This window comes from Equus przewalskii, chromosome 7 (genome assembly GCF_037783145.1).
Source record: "Equus przewalskii isolate Varuska chromosome 7, EquPr2, whole genome shotgun sequence".
NCBI classification, from domain to species: domain Eukaryota; kingdom Metazoa; phylum Chordata; class Mammalia; order Perissodactyla; family Equidae; genus Equus; species Equus przewalskii.
This window is the reverse complement of record NC_091837.1, coordinates 38,234,033-38,255,821: the sequence shown is the minus strand read 5'-3', so window position 1 is coordinate 38,255,821 and position 21,789 is coordinate 38,234,033. Positions and strand designations below refer to the sequence as shown.

General features: G+C 37.7%; 1 protein-coding gene across 2 annotated transcripts in view; it reads left to right on the top strand.

The window, feature by feature from the left end:
- The window catches only part of RNMT (RNA guanine-7 methyltransferase), a 30,532-nt gene extending 9,554 nt beyond the window's left edge, over positions 1 to 20,978 (top strand). For both annotated transcript variants that reach the window (XM_070629509.1, XM_070629508.1), the window contains exons 4-11: positions 612 to 737; positions 3,072 to 3,187; positions 4,158 to 4,339; positions 4,852 to 5,016; positions 8,874 to 8,991; positions 11,534 to 11,635; positions 12,737 to 12,770; positions 16,240 to 20,978. In XM_070629509.1, coding sequence (XP_070485610.1) covers positions 612 to 737; positions 3,072 to 3,187; positions 4,158 to 4,339; positions 4,852 to 5,016; positions 8,874 to 8,991; positions 11,534 to 11,635; positions 12,737 to 12,770; positions 16,240 to 16,277 — 881 coding nt within the window. In that variant the 3' untranslated portion in view covers positions 16,278 to 20,978. The remainder of the gene's footprint in view (positions 1 to 611; positions 738 to 3,071; positions 3,188 to 4,157; positions 4,340 to 4,851; positions 5,017 to 8,873; positions 8,992 to 11,533; positions 11,636 to 12,736; positions 12,771 to 16,239) is intronic.
- The last annotated feature ends 811 nt before the right edge of the window (positions 20,979 to 21,789 follow it).

Sequence of the window (21,789 nt, the reverse complement as noted above, 5' to 3'; positions counted from 1 at the left end):
GGAGAAGAAGGAAAAATAAAATAAATTTTAAAAGATCCCATTTTTACTTCAGAGTATTTAGGAATTCTGATTATAGTAAAAATAGGAGGTATGTATAGCTTTTTGACTAATTCTTGTATTTCTTTTGGGGTAAACCTTACAGGTTTTATGAAAATCAAGCAATTGTATGATCCCATAATTATTTTGATTTATTTAGCTGAACACTTAGCTTTAGAAAGAGAAAACTACAAAAAATCATGAATAATTGTTTTTTTCTCTTTCCACAAATATTGTCTTCTTGTATTAATTAAAATTTAAAATGCCTGCTATTTAATGTTGAATCAAATTCTAGAGTAACCTTCAAATACCTGTCTTAACTTTCTTAAGTACCAGACATATACTCTTTCATCTTTAAAGCTACAGGGTCAAGTTAATTAACTGTTAGTCATATTCTGTTTTATCAAAAAGTCATATTTTAGCTTATCAAAAGTTATGAATTAATTACATAAATGAATGTGTGGTAGTAGTTTATGTTATATGTCAGGCAGAAGTTAGTAGGTTATTAGGGGTAACAGTTTATGCTTTAGAAAAATGGAGAAGAGATAATTTGTTATGACTTATTTCTCTTTTAGGGGAATTTTTAGAAAAGGTGCGACAGAAAAAAAAATGTGATATCACTGTTTTGGACCTGGGATGTGGTAAAGGTGGAGATTTGCTCAAGTGGAAAAAGGGAAGAATTAACAAGCTAGTTTGTACTGGTAAGATAAATAATGGTGTGGAAAAGTATAATTTGTGGTCGGTCAGGTAAATGGAGAATAAGAAGGATCTCATTGTCAACATGACACTAAAATGTCTTCCAAAAAGATATCTGGAGGCTGCACACAAAATGGGTATATTTTTTTAAACGAGTTATGAGACTTTACTGATGGTGTTATAATATGGTTAATGAGCCTGGGATAACTTGTCTTTCCTAAAAGGAAAGAAGCAAAGAAAAATAATTGGAGTCATGTCTAAAGCACATACTTAAAAAGGCTTCCTCTTGCCGGAGATAGGACAATTTCATCATCAAAAAAGACTAGTGATTACAGTGGATTGAACCACATCAAATAAAGGCAAAAATCTCATTGTTCACCCTTGGAGGTTGCTAGGAAACTTACTCATTATTCTGAAATTCATAAATTAAGTGGGGGCAGGAGAGTTGAGTATTTATTTTGCCCACCCTATATGAACTATGTATTTCAAGGTAAACAAATGGTTGAAAAGGGAAATTCCTCCTTATTGAAAGAGTATAATAAATAAATGCAGGAGAAATAATGAAAATCGCTATTTTTCCACCCTTGATGAAATAATAGATCTAAGCAACAATCATAAAAAGATGCTAAAACAGTAGGTGAAATGTTGATAGGAACTTAATGACTGAGTTAATCAAGCACCTGAACCCACTGGTCAGTCTTAACACTGAAGTGGAACAAGCAGATGTCGTGTTCTTTCCAATGTCACGAATAATAGGATGTGCACACCACCCCCTATGAAGTATTGCCTAAATTAGCACTTCTCAAAGTTTTTTATTTTAGACCATTGTACACTCTTAAAAATGACCGAGGACCCCAGAAAGCTTTTCTGTATGTGGTTATATCTATTAATTATAGAAATTAAAACTGAGAATTTTAAAAATATTTTGAATTCATTAAAAAATAAAATGTAGTGAGACAACTGGCATTTTAAAAATATTTTTCAAATCCCTTTAGAGTCTGGAATAATAGGAGACATCTGGATTCTCACAACTGATTCTGCATTCAATATGTTGTGGTAGTTTATATAATAAGTAGTTGTAAAATGAAGGAATATTTTAATAGCCTTTTCAGATAATTGAGGATATTCGTCTTTGATACTACATCAAAACTTGGCAAGTCGTAGTTCCCTAAAGGTCAGTTACCATGTGGAATCTGAAACCATATCAATGAATTTTTTGTGTTCTGTTAGATTTAAATCCATTGATCTATCTTGCACTTTGAATGGATCTTTTGCCCTGCAAGATTTAATAATATGTGGAAAATAATGCTCACTAAAGTTATGCAGATCTTCTAAATGTTGACATCAAGAAATCACATTTGTTTAATGTCACCACCATTCAGAAAAGTCTTAAGTATTGAGAAGATGCCCAGGCCATGGTGGTAGGTACACGTTTTTCAGAATTGTAATTTTCACTTGAAAGCTCAAATTTTATCATAGGTAACAAATACTGTCTGTTGTTTTGCTTGAAGTAACAGGGTCACTTTGTTCATTTCCAGTAAAATATCTGCCAGATTATAAGTCTGGATAATCAATTTGTCTGTCAGTGGTTCTTTCAAATGAAAACAATTTTCTGTGAAAAAAGTGGCCAGTGTAGCTCACAATCCAGTCACACCAGTCCTGTTCAAGCTTTACTATGTAGAAATGTTTTGTTGCTTTCCATTTCATCACACAGAATATTAAAAAGACATGTATTCAAGAGCCAAGATGTAATAAAATTTTTACTGCTCAGTCAAGGACATTCTTAAATGAAATTGACTTTTTTTTTTCATGCTAGTGTATAGTGGTGAAGAATATAGCAAGAATTACCAGTACCATGTGATGTTACTATCTTGTACTCATGATAAGGTGCCACCATGGTACCCAGCATTGCTTTTGCACTGTCAGTGCAAATCTCAACACAGGGAAAAAGGCAAATAACATTTTATTAAGAAAATATAAACGTGATATTTTCAAAAGTAGGCATATAGTGTCAGGTTTTATAATTCAAATTGGAATCTAAACTTTCTACTTTTAACTTTGAATAAGCATTTAAAAATCATGATACAATTTTTCTGTTATCGGTACCTATTGAGAAAGCTTTTAATTCCTTTTGAAAAATAATAAGGCATTTGCATTGGAACAAAGAGTTTTTTGTCTTTTGTTTTGAAGGAAATAGAAGCTTTTTGCTTGTACTAAGGCTTGATTTCATGCCAGAGTTTATCAGTTGCGATTAATGTCTAGATGTGTGTCATCTTTGCATTTATATTTTATCTCTGTGGGTCTTTGTTGACAGTTACTAACACCCATCCTCCTTGCAGATATCGCTGATGTTTCTGTCAAACAGTGTCAGCAGCGGTATGAGGACATGAAAAATCGTTGTCGTGATAATGAATATATTTTCAATGCAGAATTTATAACTGCTGATTGTTCAAAGGTACAGGATTTTTTTTAGCTTGATTTATTTTTTATATTTTCCATTTGGATAAATGCTTTGTTTTAAAAATCAGCTCATTTTTTTAAAATGTGCTTTGAAACATTAAAAACCTTACGACGTGTATTTTCAGTTTCAACTAGAAAATCTATTAATGATAAATTTCTTTAAATGACCCACTGAGTACTTCTGGGAATTTCTTTGCTTTTAATAACTTGAACTTTTGGAATCATTTATTGCTTTTCTGTTGGACAAGATTTATTTTCCAGTATTTTGAAATAGAATTGAACTTATGTTTTGTTCACCTTATAATTTATTAGAGTAGTTTCCCAACATATCAGAGTCTGGTGTTTTCTACCTTCCACCTGTTTCTGAATCTCTTCACAACTGTGAAGTTTAAGAACTACAGAGACGTGAATGGTGAAAGTCTTACCTTGAACTTTATGTTGTTTGTCTGACTCGTTAGCTCATTAAACTATTAGAGGTACCTTTAATCCTACACATTTTGTTTGCAGTTGTGAAAGTAGAGAAGGAAAAGTGATAGTATACTGCTAGAAGGTTAGAAACCTTTAAAAACACTTAATTGTGTTCTTAAAAAATGTCCCAAAGGACAGCTTTGTGTTTTCTTGTAACCCAAGTTACTGTGCAATATCATTTTAGTTTAGCTTTCAAGTAAAGCCAAATAAAAGGATGAACTCTTAAATGTCATATTTGATGGATGTATTTTTTCTCATGATTTCAGAATCCCTAGTTTTTTTAAAAGTACTCTGAAAATGGGAATCAAATTCTGTTGAACCAGAATGAAAGAATGATTTCTTTATGACCTTTATTATACATAATGAGAGAAAGGATAGGTTGGTGGGAGGGCGTGTCTACTTTTATTTTAAGGATACTAATTCTAGAAATTAATTTACTAAAAAGTTTTTGTGTTGCAGTTAAGTTCAAAATCTTGACCCACTTTAATTTGTTTCAGGAACTTTTGACTGACAAATTTCGAGACCCAAAAATGTGCTTTGACATCTGCAGTTGTCAGTTTGTCTGTCATTACTCATTTGAGTCCTATGAGCAGGCTGACATGTTGCTCAGAAATGCTTGTGAGAGACTGAGCCCTGGAGGCTATTTTATTGGCACCACTCCCAATAGCTTTGAACTAATGTAAGTACTTCTGTGGTTTATAAAGTACTCAGAATTAAGCTTATTTTAAAGTAGCAAATGTTTATCAGAAATAGACTTTATAAAACATGCTATGTTGATCTTCTAAGGGCTGAGCACATTGATAGTATATTTGAATCGGTATTCAGAATTTAAGTTCAAAAAACAGATTTTTCAGGTGAACCTTTAAAACGTCTTGATGTGTAAGTTGGAGATTGATGTTACATTGAGCTGGAGGTTGTAGTGCTAGACAAGCTCCAGATCCACATACAGGGGCAGAGGTAACCAGCTGTTGTGATAGTGAAACCTACTTCCAGCCTAATTTTATTAATGAGATTGTTAATGATCTTTTAGTATATTGCTTCTGGAAAGTGGCTCAAATCCACTTAAAAAGTTAATCAAGTGTCTTTTTTAAATTGCATCATGTAGTTTTTTTTACACGCTTAATCTCATTGAAATAAGTCTGAGCTAATAATTTTAACCTACTTATTTTGGTTTGGGGATAACCTTTATAGAAGACGTCTTGAAGCTTCAGAAACAGAATCATTTGGAAATGAAATATATACTGTGAAATTTCAGAAGAAAGGAGATTATCCTTTATTTGGCTGCAAATATGACTTCAACTTGGAAGGTGTTGTGGACGTCCCTGAATTCTTGGTCTATTTTCCATTGCTAAATGAGTAAGAATGTCATTAATCTGTTACTATTCTCTTTTTGCCTTAAGACAGAAAGAAAAGGAAAAAAAATCAGTATTTCTATTTAGTCCTTATTTTAAACGGGACCTAAAGAAAAGGTACAGCCTTCTGAAAAGAAGACTAACCTCAAAGGCAGGGTTGGTGCCGTAGGTCTCTTACAGCCTTACTTATTTAGTTTTCTTTCGTTCCTGGAATTATTTTATCCTGTAGGTAAGAAAGGGAGCCTATTGTCTTCAACTTGTGGCAGAAAGTACCTGACATTGCAAATAACAGATGATTCTTTTTTTAAAGTAACTGCTAGTAGCGTTGGTAATATAAAATGAATAAATCACAGATTTATTCATAAAACGCAGATCCTCCTTTTGACAGGGATTGAAAGTTGTTTGACATTTCACTATATCTTTGAAATTGCCTGTGTCTCACAGGCAGTGTTGATAATAAAACCCTGGTTCAGGAATGTATTCACTCATGCACCTGAATTCCTAGGAGTCCTGGCAAACCATAGACACAGGGAAAGTTGGGGTAGGCTTCATCAGGTGGGGCTTCAAGGCCTTAGGAGACATCTTGGCCTTGGGAGTTTCCCTGATAACAGAGTGGAAGAGTCAACTTAAATGTAGACCAGGTCACAGTTGGCTGAACTTGATTTCCTACTTTTTAAAATCAAAAGTCTTCAATTCACTGAGGAAAAAGAAGAGCTATAGTTTCTAGTTATTTTTGGTTGGTGGTTATTTGAATTGTGTGTCTGTTAGCTTGTAAAATTATGAGTATAGGATTTTCAGGAGTTCTAAAATACATAATTTTATACGATGATGTGAGAAAATTAAGTAGCATGTGACTGAACATGAGGAAAATACCATGGACTATTTATAAACTGTAAAATTGAAAAATTTAAATCTTTTTTTTCCTTAAAATTAGTAAAATTTTGGGAAGTGTTATTGCTCTTCAACTTTATAAAAGAAGAAATTAAATAAACGTTTTGAGTATGTTGTTTCATATGTTTAGTATGTTGGCTTGGTGTTTTTGGTTGTCAAAGTTGGTAATTTGAGTATACCCAAAAAGATAATGGAAGTGCTTTTAAATGCTAAGCAAGCAGCAGTAATCTTTTGTACTTTAAACTGCCTAATGATGGTAGTCATGAGTCATCACTTTAACATCTAAATTTTTTTAAAAAGTATTTATTGAAACAGGTATTCATTCGGTGAAACAGAATCTGGAAATGCATAGGGATTATTGAGATGCCCTTTTACGATTTCATTAAACCCAACAAAAGTATACTTCGCTTTTATAAGGCAAACCTATTCAAATTGATCAAATTGAGTCTCTGTTCTTTGTAATTATGGTCTTTCTTAGGTGTAAAACTTAGATTCATTTCTAAGGGCTTATTTTGGAGATTTGTGATAGAAAATGAACTGCTTGGAATAGAAGACACTTTTGTCTTTACTCCTATTGTCTTTCTAAGGAGGGCTAATTCTTTTTTTTTGAGGAAGATTAGTCCTGAGCTAACTGCTGCCAATCCTCCTCTTTTTGCTGAGGAAGACTGGCCCTGAGCTGACATCCGTGCTCATCTTCCTCTAGTTTATATGTGGGACACCTACCACAGCATGGCATGCCAAGTGGTGCCATGTCTGCACCCGGGATCCGAACCGGGGAACCCCGGGCCACCAAAGTAGAACGTGTACACTTAACCACTGAGCCACCGGGCCGGCCCCTAAAGAGGGCTAATTCAAATTACAGGGAATCTTGCCTTACATATGCCTCTCACATACAAATCCCAGTGGCCCTCAAATGTTTCCCTTCACCCTCTCTCCTCAGCTGTCACCTCACAAGCCCTCTCATGTTCCCTCTCAGAGTTTTTTCCCCTTTCTTCCTCTCCTCCTCTGTCTGCTTCCTGAAATCATCCCTCATGTTGCCTCATGTTCCCTCATGCTCCCTCATGTTGCCTACAGATACATAATTATAAACATTGACAAATGCAGTGAGGGAAAAAACCCAGTATAACAGGCAAATCTAATGTAATTGAGGATTTAAGGAAGCCACCTGTGGAGAAGTGATGTTTAAGTCAACATCTAAAGGATGACTAGGAGTCGGCCAGTTGAAGACTGGAAGAGAGAATGTTCAGGCATAAGGGACAATATGTGTGAATGCCCTGAAGTGGGAAAGAGCTTGGCTACTTAAGGAGCTAAAGGAAAGCCACTGTGAGTGGGTCTTAAGGAATCAGAGCCCAAGTGGCTCGAGTCGAGGCAGCATTTCTTTATAAATGAGTGCCTCAGAGGCCATATTACAGGCTTTTGAAGTGTGTTCTGAGTGTGTTGGAGAACCAGTGAAGGGTGTAAAGGAGAGAAGTGACGTGGATGTGTTTTTGAAAGGCTTACTCTGGCTGCAGTTGGAAAATTCATTAAAGGAGAGTAAGAACAGAAGCAGGGAAACAAGCAAACTGGCACAGCCTAGTGGTGATGGTGATTGAAGCAGGACAGTGGGCCAATGAACGGGTAAGAAGTGGACCTCTTTGGAGTACATTTTATAGATAAATGGAGAGGACGTAGTGGCATGTTGAACACAGTGGGCATAGGAGAGAGGGAGATGGCATGGAGAACTTTGAGGTTTCTGGCAGGAATCGTAAGATGGATTTACTGAAATAGTAAAACTTGGCAGAAGAACAGTCTAGTGGGGTTCAGCCTTGGATATGGAAGTGGAAAGTTAGAGAATGCCTGTGACACATCCTGGTGGAGGCGTCTAGGAAGCGGTGGAATAAATGAGTGTGACACAAGAGAGAGTTGAGCAACAGGTAGCTGTTAGCCTTCCATGTAACATCAGGGAAGTGAAAATGAGTAAGGCTCTGGGCCAGACTCTTCAGAACCTTAAAACTTAGAACTTGGGTAAGAGAAACCTGTAAAACAAACTGCGAAGCAGCAGTCCAAGATGTAGGATAAAAATTAATAGTGTAGGGGGCCGGCCCCGTGGCCGACTAGTTAAGTTCGTGCCCTCCGCTTCGGCGGCCCCAGGCTCAGTTCGAATCCTGAGCGAGGATGTGGCACCACTCATCAAGCCACGCTAAGGGGGCATCCCACATGCCACAACTAGAAGGACCCACAACTAAAAATACACAACTATGTACCGGGGGGCTTTGGGGAGAAAAAAGGAAAAATAAAATCTTAAAAAAAAAAATTAATAGTGTATCGTGTCAGAGAATATTTTAAGAAGGAAATTGGCAGCTATTTGCCGTGCTGCTGTGAGGGATCAAGTTAAACAAAATGGAATCAATAGAAAAGTGTTTCTTACAGCACTTCGTCCCCATCTCACAGCTTTTCATTTTACTTCCTGACCTATTTATTACGTACATTGATAGAGAGCGCTACCTGTGACCCATTAGTTTTAGAATGCGTGTTTCCTTAGAGGCATGGTTATTGGTGTGTTGCTCTTCCTTTTCTTTTTTTTTAAAGATTGGTACCTGAGCTAACAACTGTTGCCAATCTACTTTTTGTTTTTCTGCTTTTTCTCCCCAAATCCCCCCAGTACATAGTTGCATATTTTAGTTGTGGGTCCTTCTAGTTGTGGCATGTGGGATGCCGCCTCACCATGGCCTGATGAGCGGTGCCATGTCCACGCGTAGGATCTGAACCGGCAAAGCCGTGGGCCGCCGAGGCAGAGCACGTGAACTTAACCACTCGGCCACGGGGTCGGCCCCTCTGCGTTCATTTTGCATCATCCTATTGTGAATTTATAAAGGAGATGGTAGCTTTTATATTTAAGCCCAGAAGATGTCACTGTTTTGTAGAAAGTAAATTATTGAGGAATTGCAAATATTTTGGAAGCCTTTTCATTAAATAATCTTTTTTGGATAGAATGGCGAAGAAGTACAATATGAAACTAGTCTACAAAAAAACATTTCTGGAATTCTATGAAGAAAAGATTAAGAACAACGAAAATAAAATGCTGTTAAAACGAATGCAGGCCCTGGAGGTAAGTATTTAGAAAAGGTGTAAAAATGGAAGGTCATGGTAAACTTGTTTGGCTGTTTCTGAGATTTCTTTCAAGGCCATGTAGACACTCAGTATTTATATAAATTACACAGATTATTTATAATTAGACTCTGTAGCACCTAGTTGGTACAGAAACTTTCAATGGTGGGTGCTCAGTAAATACTGAAGATGGGTCAGCTTCCTTCAAGGATCTTATGGTATATTATAAGGAGATAAACATACAAGCAAATAATTCAGTCCAATGTGAGAATCGCAGTAATGAAGAAATATTTAAAGTGCAGTGAGTGTATAAAAGGGCCTTTTGGGCAGAAAGTAGACCGTAAGAGTAAAGGCAGAGACCCAGGAAAGAGCAGGGAGTGTTTTGAGGAGGTGCTGGTAACTTTCAGTGTTTCTTTAGCACTGTGGTTCTCCACTCTTCCTTCTTCCCTAGTACCATCCTTGAGGATGTGACCTTTCTCTGTGGCTCTCTGAGGACATACATGAGTAGTATTAATGTGTAGTTTGAAAAAGTCCTTTAGTTTTTCCTACTTCTTCACCAAGTCACTTTTACAGGCCTGTAAAGGACTTTGAGCTGGAGGGGACATGACCCAACAAGAGTGAGAGCGTCACTCAGGTGGCAGTATGGAGGATGCTTTGGAGGGATGTTAAGCCGAGAGCAGAAAGAACAGTCAGGATGCTATTGCCTTAGTCCAGGTTGGAGATTTAAATGCATCTATTTTCTGATGTTTGCTATTAAAAGTCTTTTCCTAAAGCTGTCAGCCTTCAGCTGGCCCAGGGTTTCAGCAATAGAACCAGTAAAGTTTTGCCCTGATCTGGAGCATCATAGCAGAGGGAAGGAAAGATGAAAAGACATAAGCCAAGGAACTGTAGTTAATAAAGTCCTCACACCTGTTTTCTTTCTTCTCACCTGGGAACAGTTCTGGAAAAGTAACTGCTTTAAGAGGAGACAGTTAACAGGATGTACATTTTAGCAAGTTTTGAAAGAAGTTAGTTTTGCAGCTTTATAATCATATGTTGTTGGTCTTTTATTTATTTATTTATTTATTTTATTTATTTATTTTTGAGGAAGATTAGCCCTGAGCTAACTGCTGCCAATCCTCCTCTTTTTGCTGAGAAAGACTGGCCCTAAGCTAACATCCATGCCCATCTTCCTCTACTTTATAGGTGGGATGCCTACCACAGCATGGCTTTTGCCAAACGGTGCCATGTTCGCACCCAGGATCTGAACCGGCAAACCCCGGGCCACCAAAGCGGAACGTGCGCACTTAATCACTGCGCCACCGGGCTGGCCTGTTGGTCTTTTAAAATGATCAATAGGGGGAGAGAAACTAGATGTCCAGGGACAGGCAAATAATCTCATGGAGGAGTCTTACACTGATAAGTGAAGAGCAAATTTACAACAGAATAGTTTGGCAGACTTTCAAATTAAAGTTTTGAAGGTTTGTGATGTGATAGAAACCAGATGTGGGATTGAAAGTTCATAAAAGCTTAGTGATACTAAGTGTGTTTCTTACTTATATCCTTTGTGTTAAGATACAATAAAAAGTAAAGTTGCTAATGGTAACAGTATGGAAGTCCAAAAAGCCAAATGCTTTTTAAACAGCAAACAGCTAAATTTCTAATTCCTCAGCTTATTGTAGGATATTTATAAAGAAAAGGAAAAAAGAAGATAGCAAAGTAGACATTTCTGGATCATTTTCTTAAAAATTCGTCAGGGAGCTCTAGGTTTAAAGTGGTTCCTTGGTATCTGGTTTGTTGTAATAAGACAAAGAAAAGTATAAAGAATATATAACCTTTGTAGAGTAGGTGGTAGTTATATTAAATAGTCTATGTAATTTATTAAAATTTACATGTATTACAAAGCACTGTTCTTGATAATATAAAGAGATATTACTTAAAAGGGGTTAAAAATAGTGCTTGAGATAATTTGAATAAACATTTGGCCAGTATACCCTAAAAAAACCAGCATTTTTTTATGGCCCTTTTTCAGATTCCTGTGGAAATATGGAGACTGCCTATATTTTGGAGGCTGGATTATTTTTCTTATCTTCTTGAACTTGCAGGGTTCCCTCTTGACTGGAGTTTTTCATTTGTATTCTCTCTAATTGCTAGTCATGCTTTCCTTGGCTATTAAACTGCCATAATATTCAAATTAATTTGCAGCTCTTTTGATAATACCTTCCTTCAGCTTTGTGTTGTAACAGAAAAAGCCTTTGACTGGGAGTCAGGGAGATGCAAGTGTTTGCTGCTAAGTGGTCCTTGGTGGTGATTAAATGGTACAGATTAGTCCAATAGTAAATATTCTATGATTATGATCAAGGTTGACCATAAGAGCTGCTTTGTTAAGAGAGGATTCCCTCCACTCATTTTTTTTTCATATTTCAAAAGTATGTGTAGTTTGTATTCCTGAAGTAATACTCAGGGGTTATTGTCTTATTTTATTTCAGTGATTTAGTGTATTTCATTCTGAATTGTAAATTTCAATGTAATATCTTAACTAGGAATTTCACTTGCTTCCCTAGCCATATCCTGCAAATGAGAATTCCAGACTTGCCTCTGATAAGGTAGATGACTATGAACATGCAGCAAAGTACATGAAGAACAGTCAAGTAAGGTTGCCTTTGGTAAGTTTTCGTTTTTTGACATATGTAATAGAAAATGGGAAAACAAGCATAGAGTATATGGAAACTTAGAAAATTATTTCACTGGTTTATAATTCTTGGGTTCACTGAGTTGCAAATCAGATACACAGTAGTTTGTTTCTCCTAAGTTAGTGATGACTTTTTATAACCCTAGAATATAGAATAAAATGTACTTCAGTGAACTGAGAGTGGAGTGTTAGATCTGAGGCAATATGGATGGGGGAAAAGTTATAGGCTTGGTTTGAGAGTTCCTTGCTGTGTCGTTATATCTTAACCTAGGCACTGCTGACTCACAGTGTTCTGTAGATAAAATTCAGAGGCTCATCAACATAGATGGGAAAAAATTACATTTTCCTTTTCACTGACTTCTACGTGGAAGTTCACATTTTCTTTAATTATGAATGCCGCAGTACCACAGTGGTATTACCTGTAGCTGTGACTTTGTCATTAATAGAAATTACAGATACTTGTGTAACATATTTCTGCTGACATCGTAGAATATTGTTTATATTCATCACTTCCTCAAAATTACATTAGTTACTAGAATTGCCACTATATCTTATTAGTCAACGCATGTGCAAAATAGCACACACATTACTATAACAAATTTTTTCTTAATATTTGGATAACTATTTTAAGTATCATTTATTTCCTTTGTATGATGTGTACTTTATTTTGATTCATTTGTAAAAACACAAGAATCTTATTCCCTCCTGTGGAGCTATGTGATGTTTTAAGATAGGCTTTTTTATTTTTTTTATTTTCCAAGTTAAAAATATAAGATAGATGCTTTTTCCAGTTACACACACACATGAATACCCTCTTTATTCAAATTACCCCTTTTTTTGAGAATCAGTAGTTTACAGAATTTTGCAGGAGGGCAGAATTGGTGAGACAATGGCATTAAAGGTTAATCTTATTGACTTATTTTATAGGTTCGGATCACAATAATATTAACAGTAATTGTATATGTATTAGTAGCAAAGTTAGGGTTGTTTGGGCACTTCTGTCCGTTATTGAAAAATAAGCATAATATGTACTTCCATATTCAATCTAAGATTTTCTTTCTTTTTTTAATTTTAGGGAACCTTAAGTAAATCAGAATGGGAAGCTACAAGTGAGTATATCATCAGTGCAGATGTATTGACATTTTCAAAGACTGTTTCAAAGTGATCATTAAAATCTGAAAACTTTAGAATTTTTCTGACAAATATTCGGTTGTTTGTATGGTTTAGTTTACACAAAGTCCCTACATATGTCTTATTTCCCCTTTCTTGCACAGCTCTTTAGTGCCAAGAGAAAATACATGCAGAACGTTGCCTAACATAAACTTGCATGAGTGTTCTGAAACATTTCCTTTCCTGCCCATTACTACGTAGCCATCTGTACGTGACGTCTTCCCCTCAGATTCTGTTGTACATTCTGGCTTAGACAGCACTTCCATGTATTTTATTTGTTCTGGCCACTCTGATGTTCACAGTGAAGCCATGATGGATAGTAGGACACTTAGTGAAGCAGCAGTGAGCAGGATATTTTAGAAAGGTCTGGGATTGGGGACAGGCATGATACAAAGACGTTCTGAAGTGAGGTTCCTGTCTTTGAAAGAGAAGTCAGACGCCTGGTAAATCTGTGAAGTCCTGTGGTTCTTCAGCAAGTGGATGTTGAGGAATTCAGCTCTCAGAGCCTCACTATTGAGATGATGATAATACCCTTAGATGGTTGCCCTGAGGACTTAAAAGGTAGTTCTCGCTGTTCATTTGAATATTTGTTGATTGTGTTGAAGGCGTAAGTGGTAATCAAAGACAATCCATCTGATGGACATTGAATGTTGACTTACATAAAGTTCTGTGAAAGGGCTTTGGGGGCTAAAAAAGTAAACAGGTTGTAATCTCTGCCTTCCAGAAGTGTACAATCTAATGGAAGAAATAGACACAAATAAATGCACCACTAGGCAAACTGTTTTAAGTGCTAAAGTTACTGTAACGGGAAAAATAGGTGAAGGAGAGGCTAACATGTGTCCAGGCGCCATTCTAAGCTTTTCATATGTTGTCACTCAATTAATTCTCTCAACTTTATAAGTAGACTATTCACGGGTAAGAAGGCAGTTAAATAACTTGGCTGAGGTCATAGAGCTAACCCACGTGGTCCATACTCATAACCATGGCCTCACGGAAGCTCATGTGAAAGGAAAACTTCTTGGGACTTGCTAAATTGGATAGAGACAATGAGGAAAGAAGATAAATAGGGCCAAAATTCGCAGCCTGTTTGAGAATTTTGGTACCCTTAGTAGAAATGGGATCAGAGGATATATTATAGACATACTCTTCTTTCATAAACTAAGAAGTGTGTGCATAAAGCTACGTATTTCATTACTTTTCCTAGAGTGGAGATGGGCTAGCTATCTTAGGTATCCTGCCAATCCCAGAATACTGTGTGCAGAAAACAGCTTGGGTCAAAGGTTGTGATGGTGATACTAGTTGTGGCTCAGAGCTGTATTTTTATATTAAATGTGGACTCTAGTGATTACATGCAAGTGAAGAATTAGATAGCCCCAGACAGTTGAGGAAAAGAGGGGTTAGAGATTTGAAAAGCAATAGGAAAGGAGCAACAGCCAAACTGCAGTCAGGATCTAGCATTCGAGGTCAGTCTGCTCTTTGATAAGTTACACTATTCTCAACTGGAGGACTTCATGGGCAGGAGAGTATCTTGCCTGGTGTCACAGTCTAATAAGTGTAAGAAGCTATGTTTTAAACTCCTACTGGTCTAATCATTAAACTTTTATTACCAAAGCCTGCTGCTTCTGTAGAGGATGCTTTAAAGATGAAAGGAACATAGGGAATTGTTGCTAATTGGCTTTTAGAAGTGGTTCAAGATTTGTTTCTTTAAATCTCAATGGAAATGCCTGCACAGAAGACATTTTATGTAATGAGTAAGACTTTCAGAATATTTGAGTTAGAAAGGAAAGAAAGTTACTAATTACTTACCTGAAATTAGACACTGCTTCTTAGTGGTTTTAAATGACTCTAGATGAGGGCAGGATGGGACAGGCTGCCAGGTTGCTTGCAGGACATATGGGTGTGTTTGGGGTGGGTTCAGCAGGGCTGGACTACAGAAGCCTCCCTTGGAGTGCAGGGCAAGCTCAGTAATGCTGGCCTCTCCCAAGTCTCCTAACAACCTTGTGAATGCTTTAGACTGTTTGCTTCCTTATCGTCTACTTCCTTATCCTCTAGGAGAATCTACAGTGTTGATGATCACTCTGCCTGTTTTCTGCCCATCTGTTTCCTATACTGCCAGCCATGTTTCATTTCTCCTAAGAGAAATCAGGAACTAGTAGATAAGGAGTAGAGAATAGCATGACCAATGTAGTATTTTGGAAAGACTGGTATGGATCTCCTGTACAGGTTGGGTTGGAAGGGCAAAAAGGTGAAGGATCGGGAGGCTGTTCCGTGGTCTGCAGTCATTCACCTGTCCCCTATTCAAAAGTTAACTCAAGAGGGACTCTACAGTTACATGGCCTATTTCTTGACTCACTGGTTGAATGTTCTAGCGCGAGCCCTGAACATCCTTGTGATGTTTTGAGGATTTGTCATCTTGTCAGTATTTTCTTACCATGAAATCTATTGGTATCTTAGAAGGTATTGTAGATTTGAACTGCAGTGTGATTCAGTGTGGGGAGCCATAGACACATTTAGATGTCTTTGCATGAACACATGTGAAAGCAGGAAACTTCATTTTAGGGAGAGTACTCTTGGAGCTGGATACGTGCGGGAATATCACTTTAGAAGCCAGATAAATAATATCTGTAAGCATTGATTATCATGTGGCTTTTGGCTCACTTTCCTCACCAGGCCCTACAACACAATTGGATAATTGGATGAATTTTACCATGCACATTGTATGTTCCATATAATTCTTCTTAATTTTTCTGAATAGAAAACTTAGAGTCCCACTGCCAGTAGTACTCATAGTAGTGCACTTAGTGTACTGGTCTCGCTCCAGGTAAAAATTAAGTCGTAAGATTTTTTTAGTTTTAATTTTCTTTGCTTATGGGGGCCAGCCCACTGGTGCAGTGGTTAAGTGTGTATGTTCCACTTCAGCGGCCCAGGGTTCACCGGTTCGGATACCCTGTGCAGGCATGGCACCGCTTGGCACACCATGCTGTGGTAGGCGTCCCACAGAAAGAAGAAGATGGGCATGGATGTTAGCTCAGGGCCAGTCTTCCTCAGTGAAAAGAGGAGGATCAGCAGTAGTTAGCTCAGGGCTAATCTTCCTCAAAAAAAAAAAAAAATTTCTAACCTCAAACTTTTCAGAGATGTTTAGCTGTTGAATAGGTTTTCTCAAGAACTGTGATGTCACTGAGTCTTATAGTAAGTGGATGTTTTCGAGTAAACATATAATCCCATATCTGCTTAAATATGACTTAAAATAACTGAGGAATTCTTAGAAATAATGGAATTTTTCCTCTTCAAAAGCTGCTTGAGAACCTAAGAATTTTCACCAAATTACAAACAGGGCTGAAATTGTTGTTCTGTTTACTCTGAGGATATGAGAAACCAAGCTCTAACATTTATTTATTTTCTTTTTAGGTATTTACTTGGTTTTTGCATTTGAGAAGCAGCAGTGAGCACATACGCAGTAGCACCAGAACAGCTATGTTCCATCTTACACAGATTTGAATGATCCATCTTAGAGAGATCTGACAACTTTCTATTTGTTTATTTTAATTATTCTAAATGTGCAGGATGCTGCCAGAAACTCCAGTGTTTAAATTCAACATTTGCTGTCTGTGACAGATGAACTTTTGTGTGTGTATATAAGAATGAGTTGGGACCTTTGTCTTTAAAAATCTATTTTTAAGTAATGTTCTAAGAATTCCGTTTGCCTCTACTCTCTCAGCTCATAAAAATTATAATATGACTTGTTACAGCCGCTGAACTCTTTCCACAGTGCTCTGGTTTGTTCAATGTTTGTTTACAGTATTAAATTTATTACAGTTATAAAATTGGTGAGGGAGCATACTGATTTGCAGGTGTCTGTGATCATTTCTGTAGTTTTGTTATATGGTGTTTTTCAAGATTAAATGGATTGTGTTCTGTACAATTGAATGTAAGTGTTCAATATGTATTGCTAAAGTTATGTTTAAAACTAAATTTTAGATGGTCATAAAAGTTACCTATAATTTTAGCCAGTTATAAATAATACTTTATTTGCTAATATGATGCAATTCTGGAGCTGAATAGAAACAGTATAGATGCCAGCATAGAATTGTTTTGGATTTGGGGGGTTTTCTCTTTCTCTTAAGAATTTCCTACCATAGCAATTAATGTTCCTAGGTTTCAAGAATGTAATTAGACAGATTTACCTTTCTTCATTGAACAAAAATGCTATAGTTGTTTTTCTTAAGATTTAATGAAAACCTCTCCCATGTAAACCTGTGGCACATTTTCTTCAGATTTATGTATGGAACTGCAATGGGAAGATGTGACTGTAAAAGAAACTGATAGACTTCAGATTAATTCTCCCCAGTGTTCTATCTAGGTTCTCGGCACTACGTGCTATAGATCCCTTCCCCTCTTCGGCCCAGAAAGCAGCAGCTCCTCTTCCTCTAGTACAGCATCATGCTTTGCACACTAGAGTCCAGAGTCTCGTCACCCTTCAGAATTTGTATTTGCCATTTCGGAACTGTTAAAATTGTCAGCCTTGGCTTCTTGCTTGACTGCTCTCGCAAAACTGACACCTGGTGAACTCTCGTCCTTACTTGACATCACCATTTAGGAAACTTGCCACTTTTTAGGTGTAGTGAAAACCTTAAAGAGCAAAGCAGAGCAGTTATTGCATATTGTTTTAAAAGCATTTATTTAAAGCATATTTAAAAATACATTGCTTTCTGTAATTATCCAGAGTGGTTAAAAAGTGTAGTCTCTTAATTCGTTTATATATGTTGATTGTTCCTGGTATTAGAGTAGTAAATCTTTTAGCAAGAGAACACAGGCTACTTAACTTCTCTTCCTTCTGCAATCTGCCAGTCTCCAAACTGTTACCAGTTTACAGAAATTTAGTCTTTTTTGCCTTAGTAGTGGTTTGCCATAAGTGATTTGGGGAAATAAATAATGGTACTTCTGACTATGGTGGCTGCTGTTAGCTAGGTAAGATTTGGTAGTGGTGCTGGGGAGAAGGGGAGGGTGAGGTCTTAGTCTTACATATCCAGGTTCATTTTAGTTCCGGGGAAAGTGCCAGAAAGTATTTTTGATTGTTTGGTAGAGTATGAAAAGCTTCTTTATTATTTCCTATCTTTATTCTCATCTAATGTCTTAGTTAATTCTAAGCAAGTAATAAAACATTTTTAGCCTCTTTCTGCTCCTTCTACTCCATGAATAATTTTGGAGAGAGAAGACTCCCCCAAAGGATGGAGTACGTGGTGGTAATACAAAGCAGAGAGAAGAGGAAAATGGAGTCCCCAGGGCCTTCAGTGGGTAGAAAAGAGCATAGAGAGCCTGAATGGAGCAAGCAGGGCTCTGGGGTCTGAGCAAGCTGTTGCGTGTGCGGGTGAGGCACAGAGCCATGCTCAGAGGATGCAGAGTTCTGGCTGTTACCTTTTCCTTTGAGCTTTGTTGGCCTTGTGGCCTTCTCTGCTTTTCCGCCACTCCCTGATGTCTCCTTTCTGCAATTAAGGTCTGGGCAGTGACTCAAGAAGAACTATTAGGAAAAGATAGTCCCTGCCCACCATCTCCCATCACCAAGGTAAAAGCTGGTAGGACTTACCCCCACAAACACTGCAGTCTAAATATTTGGTGATTTTCCATTCAAGACTGTTAGTAACTGTTACGAGAGGGGCATGGCTTTTCGCTGTTGGGTCAGTGATTTAAGAAGTTCACGGTGCAGGGCACTCCCAGACATGTCATCCAGTTTGTCTTCTGAGGATAAGAGTAGAAATAAAGATCAAATCAACCATTGTGGAAAGGACACAACCTGAGATTGGGAGGATTGATCTGGGAACATGGCTGGATTGTGGTATGGCTAAGAACGCTCAAATTGAATTCTTTGGGCCTAGACTATACTAAAGGGAAGGCACCACATAGCTGCGGTGTTTCGGAAGAGAAGCTGGCCATTTTCAGCTGCCTCCAAAGGGAAGTTGTCCTAAACTGCAGACTGCTGCAAGCCTGTGGGTAGTGACTGCTCCTTCAGTGCTCCCAAGCCTTTGGTTCTAATGTGACTCTCCAAAGAAACTTGCCTTCTGGGAGAGAAGGCATTGGTTAGAGATTTTGACTTCCGTGAACTAATCTGTGTAATGACTCTGAAAGGTGGGTTGTCAGTACAGTTCCTAGCTTACCCCTTCCCCAAACTTGGACATTGAAGACCTTAGATTGCTGTCTAAATTTGTGTCAACAGCATTAAGAGGGCATCGGAGCAGAGGTGTACCAAGTGAGACAGGTTTAGAAGCAGGGTGCGTTGTTGATGAGCAATGGAGAGGCAGAAAAAGCTTTGTCAGCTATCAGATGTCCAGATCTCCAGTCCCATTAACTCTCCTGGGAATGTATTCTTCAGCCTGTCTTAGTTTATTGCTGAGCGTTATGTTACTTTGAAATGTCTTCAAGTATCCTTCTAATGAAGATTTGGCTTCTTATACAGGTCTGCCTACAGGGAGAAAATGCCAGTATGAATATTCTAGCTACTGAACATTGTTTTTCATTGTTGATAAACTTTTCATTGTCTACCTCAGGCTTTGTGTGTATCGTGAGCCAGTCACTGCCAAGGTCTCTTCAGGGTCTTCAAAGTAGAGGCCAGATCAAGGGACCAGGGCCCTATAGTTTAAGTTATATCAAATGCCTGCAGCGTTTGCTGGCTCTTTGGTCAAATAGGATGCATAAGTGTATGATGTCACCACCTCCCTAGCTGTAGTTCTCTGGAATACTACACACCTGATAAGAAGTTTCTTCATTTCCCACCCTCTGCCAGAGCAATGTTGCTGATTGTTTAAAGGCAATCAGTGCAATGACTGCAACACTTCTTTATTTAGTGATGTGTTTATTTAGCAGATTTATAGGGGATGGAGGTTGGAGGACAGCCAACTCTTAGCCTGTCCTCAATTTCTCCTCAGCTTCCATTTAGCCCCGAAGCAGGTGTGCCTGTTCCTCACTGCAATCCCGAGCAAATGTGCCTACCCAGGAGTACTCTCCTCAGTTTGCCTGGGCAGACTTTTGGGTTGGCCCCAAAGCCCTCTGGTCCCTGGACTCATCCTGCACCATGCTTCCTTGGGGACAACATACCTTTGATAAAGCCAAGTTGACAGCTAATATTTATTAAGCTGCTACCTTATATGTCAATCACTTTTCTAAATGTTTTATATGTGTTAACTCATTTTGATCCTTATAACAACTGTATAAGGTAAGCACCAGTATTCCTATTTTAATGATGAGGAAACCAACGCACAGAGAGGATACAAATTTGCACGAGGCAGAGCCAAGATTTGAACACTACTTATCCCCCAAGTCGGGCCTGCACTCCAGAGGCATGTTATTTACCTCCAGGGGTGTTAGAAAGGTTCAGGTGCCTCCTCGCCCATCCACTACCTGTAGCTTGAAGTGTTAACTATTGGAGCTCCATCCTTCTGGTTCAAAACTTTGATACTTATTTAAATGTCCCCTGAAAGGAGTAGTTAGTCGTGAGTAAGAGGCTTTGAGGCACAGAGCAGGAGGGCACCTGAGCTTACTAGGGGAGGAGGGGAAAAATTGAAGAGTCGCCAGGCAGGAGGCAAAGGTAGACTTGGATTTCACATTTGTTAGACCTGCTCCTTCAGCAACCAGACCTGTAGCAAATCTAGTTTAGTCTGTATGTTAGGGGGCAGAGTGGGGGAGGTGGTTGTCCTCTCACCCTCACCTTTTAGAAGGATCAGTTAGGAGTGGCCAAGGGGGAGGCCAAGAGAGAAGGAATTATTTCTTTAGTCTGAGCTGATTATCCAGGCAGAGGCAAATCATTTTGTTGAAGTGTAACATATATACAAACAAGTTAGTGATTTTTCACAAATGGAACACATACAATCACCACCCAGATCAACAAACAATATTACCAGTACCCCAGAAGCTCCCCTCATGCTCCCTTCTAGTTACTACCTCCCCAAAGGTAACCACTATCCTGACTTCTAAGAGCATAGATTAGTTTTGTCTGTTTTTGGACATTATATTATTGGAATCAAACAGTATGCTTTTGTATCTGGCATATTCACTCAACATTGTGTTGTGAGATTTTTGTTGCATGTAATTGTACATGGTTTGTTCTCATGGCTATATAGTATTCCACTATGTGAATAAACCACATATTTATCCAATGGATGTTTGGTTCATTCCTAGTTTGGGAACTATGATCAATAGTACTCTAGCTTCAGATATTTTAGTATATGAATTTTGGTGCACATAGGTACTCATTTCTGCCTAGGAGTGGAATTGCAGGGTCATAGTAGGTACATTAGGTTCAGCTTTATTGGATACTGCCAAAGAGTTTCCACAATTCCTGTTGCGCCACATTTTTGCCAACACTCAGTAGTGTCAGTCTTTTTTATTTTATTCTGTCAGGCATGTAGCTGTATCTCACTGGGGTTTTAGTTTTCATTTCACTGATTATTAAGGTGATTGAGCACTTTTCATATGCTTATTGGCCTTTGTCCTCTCATGAAATATCTGTTAAGTTCTTGCCCATTTTTCTATCAAGTGAACTATCTTTGTGTATCGACTTGTTGGTTTTTAAAAATATATCTATTCTGGATACAAGTGCTTTGTTGAATGTATGTGTTGTGAGAATATATTTGATGGAAAGAAACTCTTAATTTTAATATAATGCAATTTACCAGTTGTTTGCTTCATGGTTGGCATATTTTGCTTAAGAAATGTTTGTCTACTCTAAGATCATAAACATGTTCTTCTATGTTTTCTTCTAAAACCATTTTTGTTTTTTTACCTTTCACTCTGAAATCTTACTGAATTGATTTTTGTTAATAGTGTAATATAAGGTTTAAGGTAGAAGTTTTCTCATGGATTTTCAGCTGTCCCAGTACCATTTATTGAGAAAAACCAATCTTTCCTCACTATACTACATTTTTTCATTTTTGTCATGTATAAGGTGATCCTGTATGTGTGGGTTTG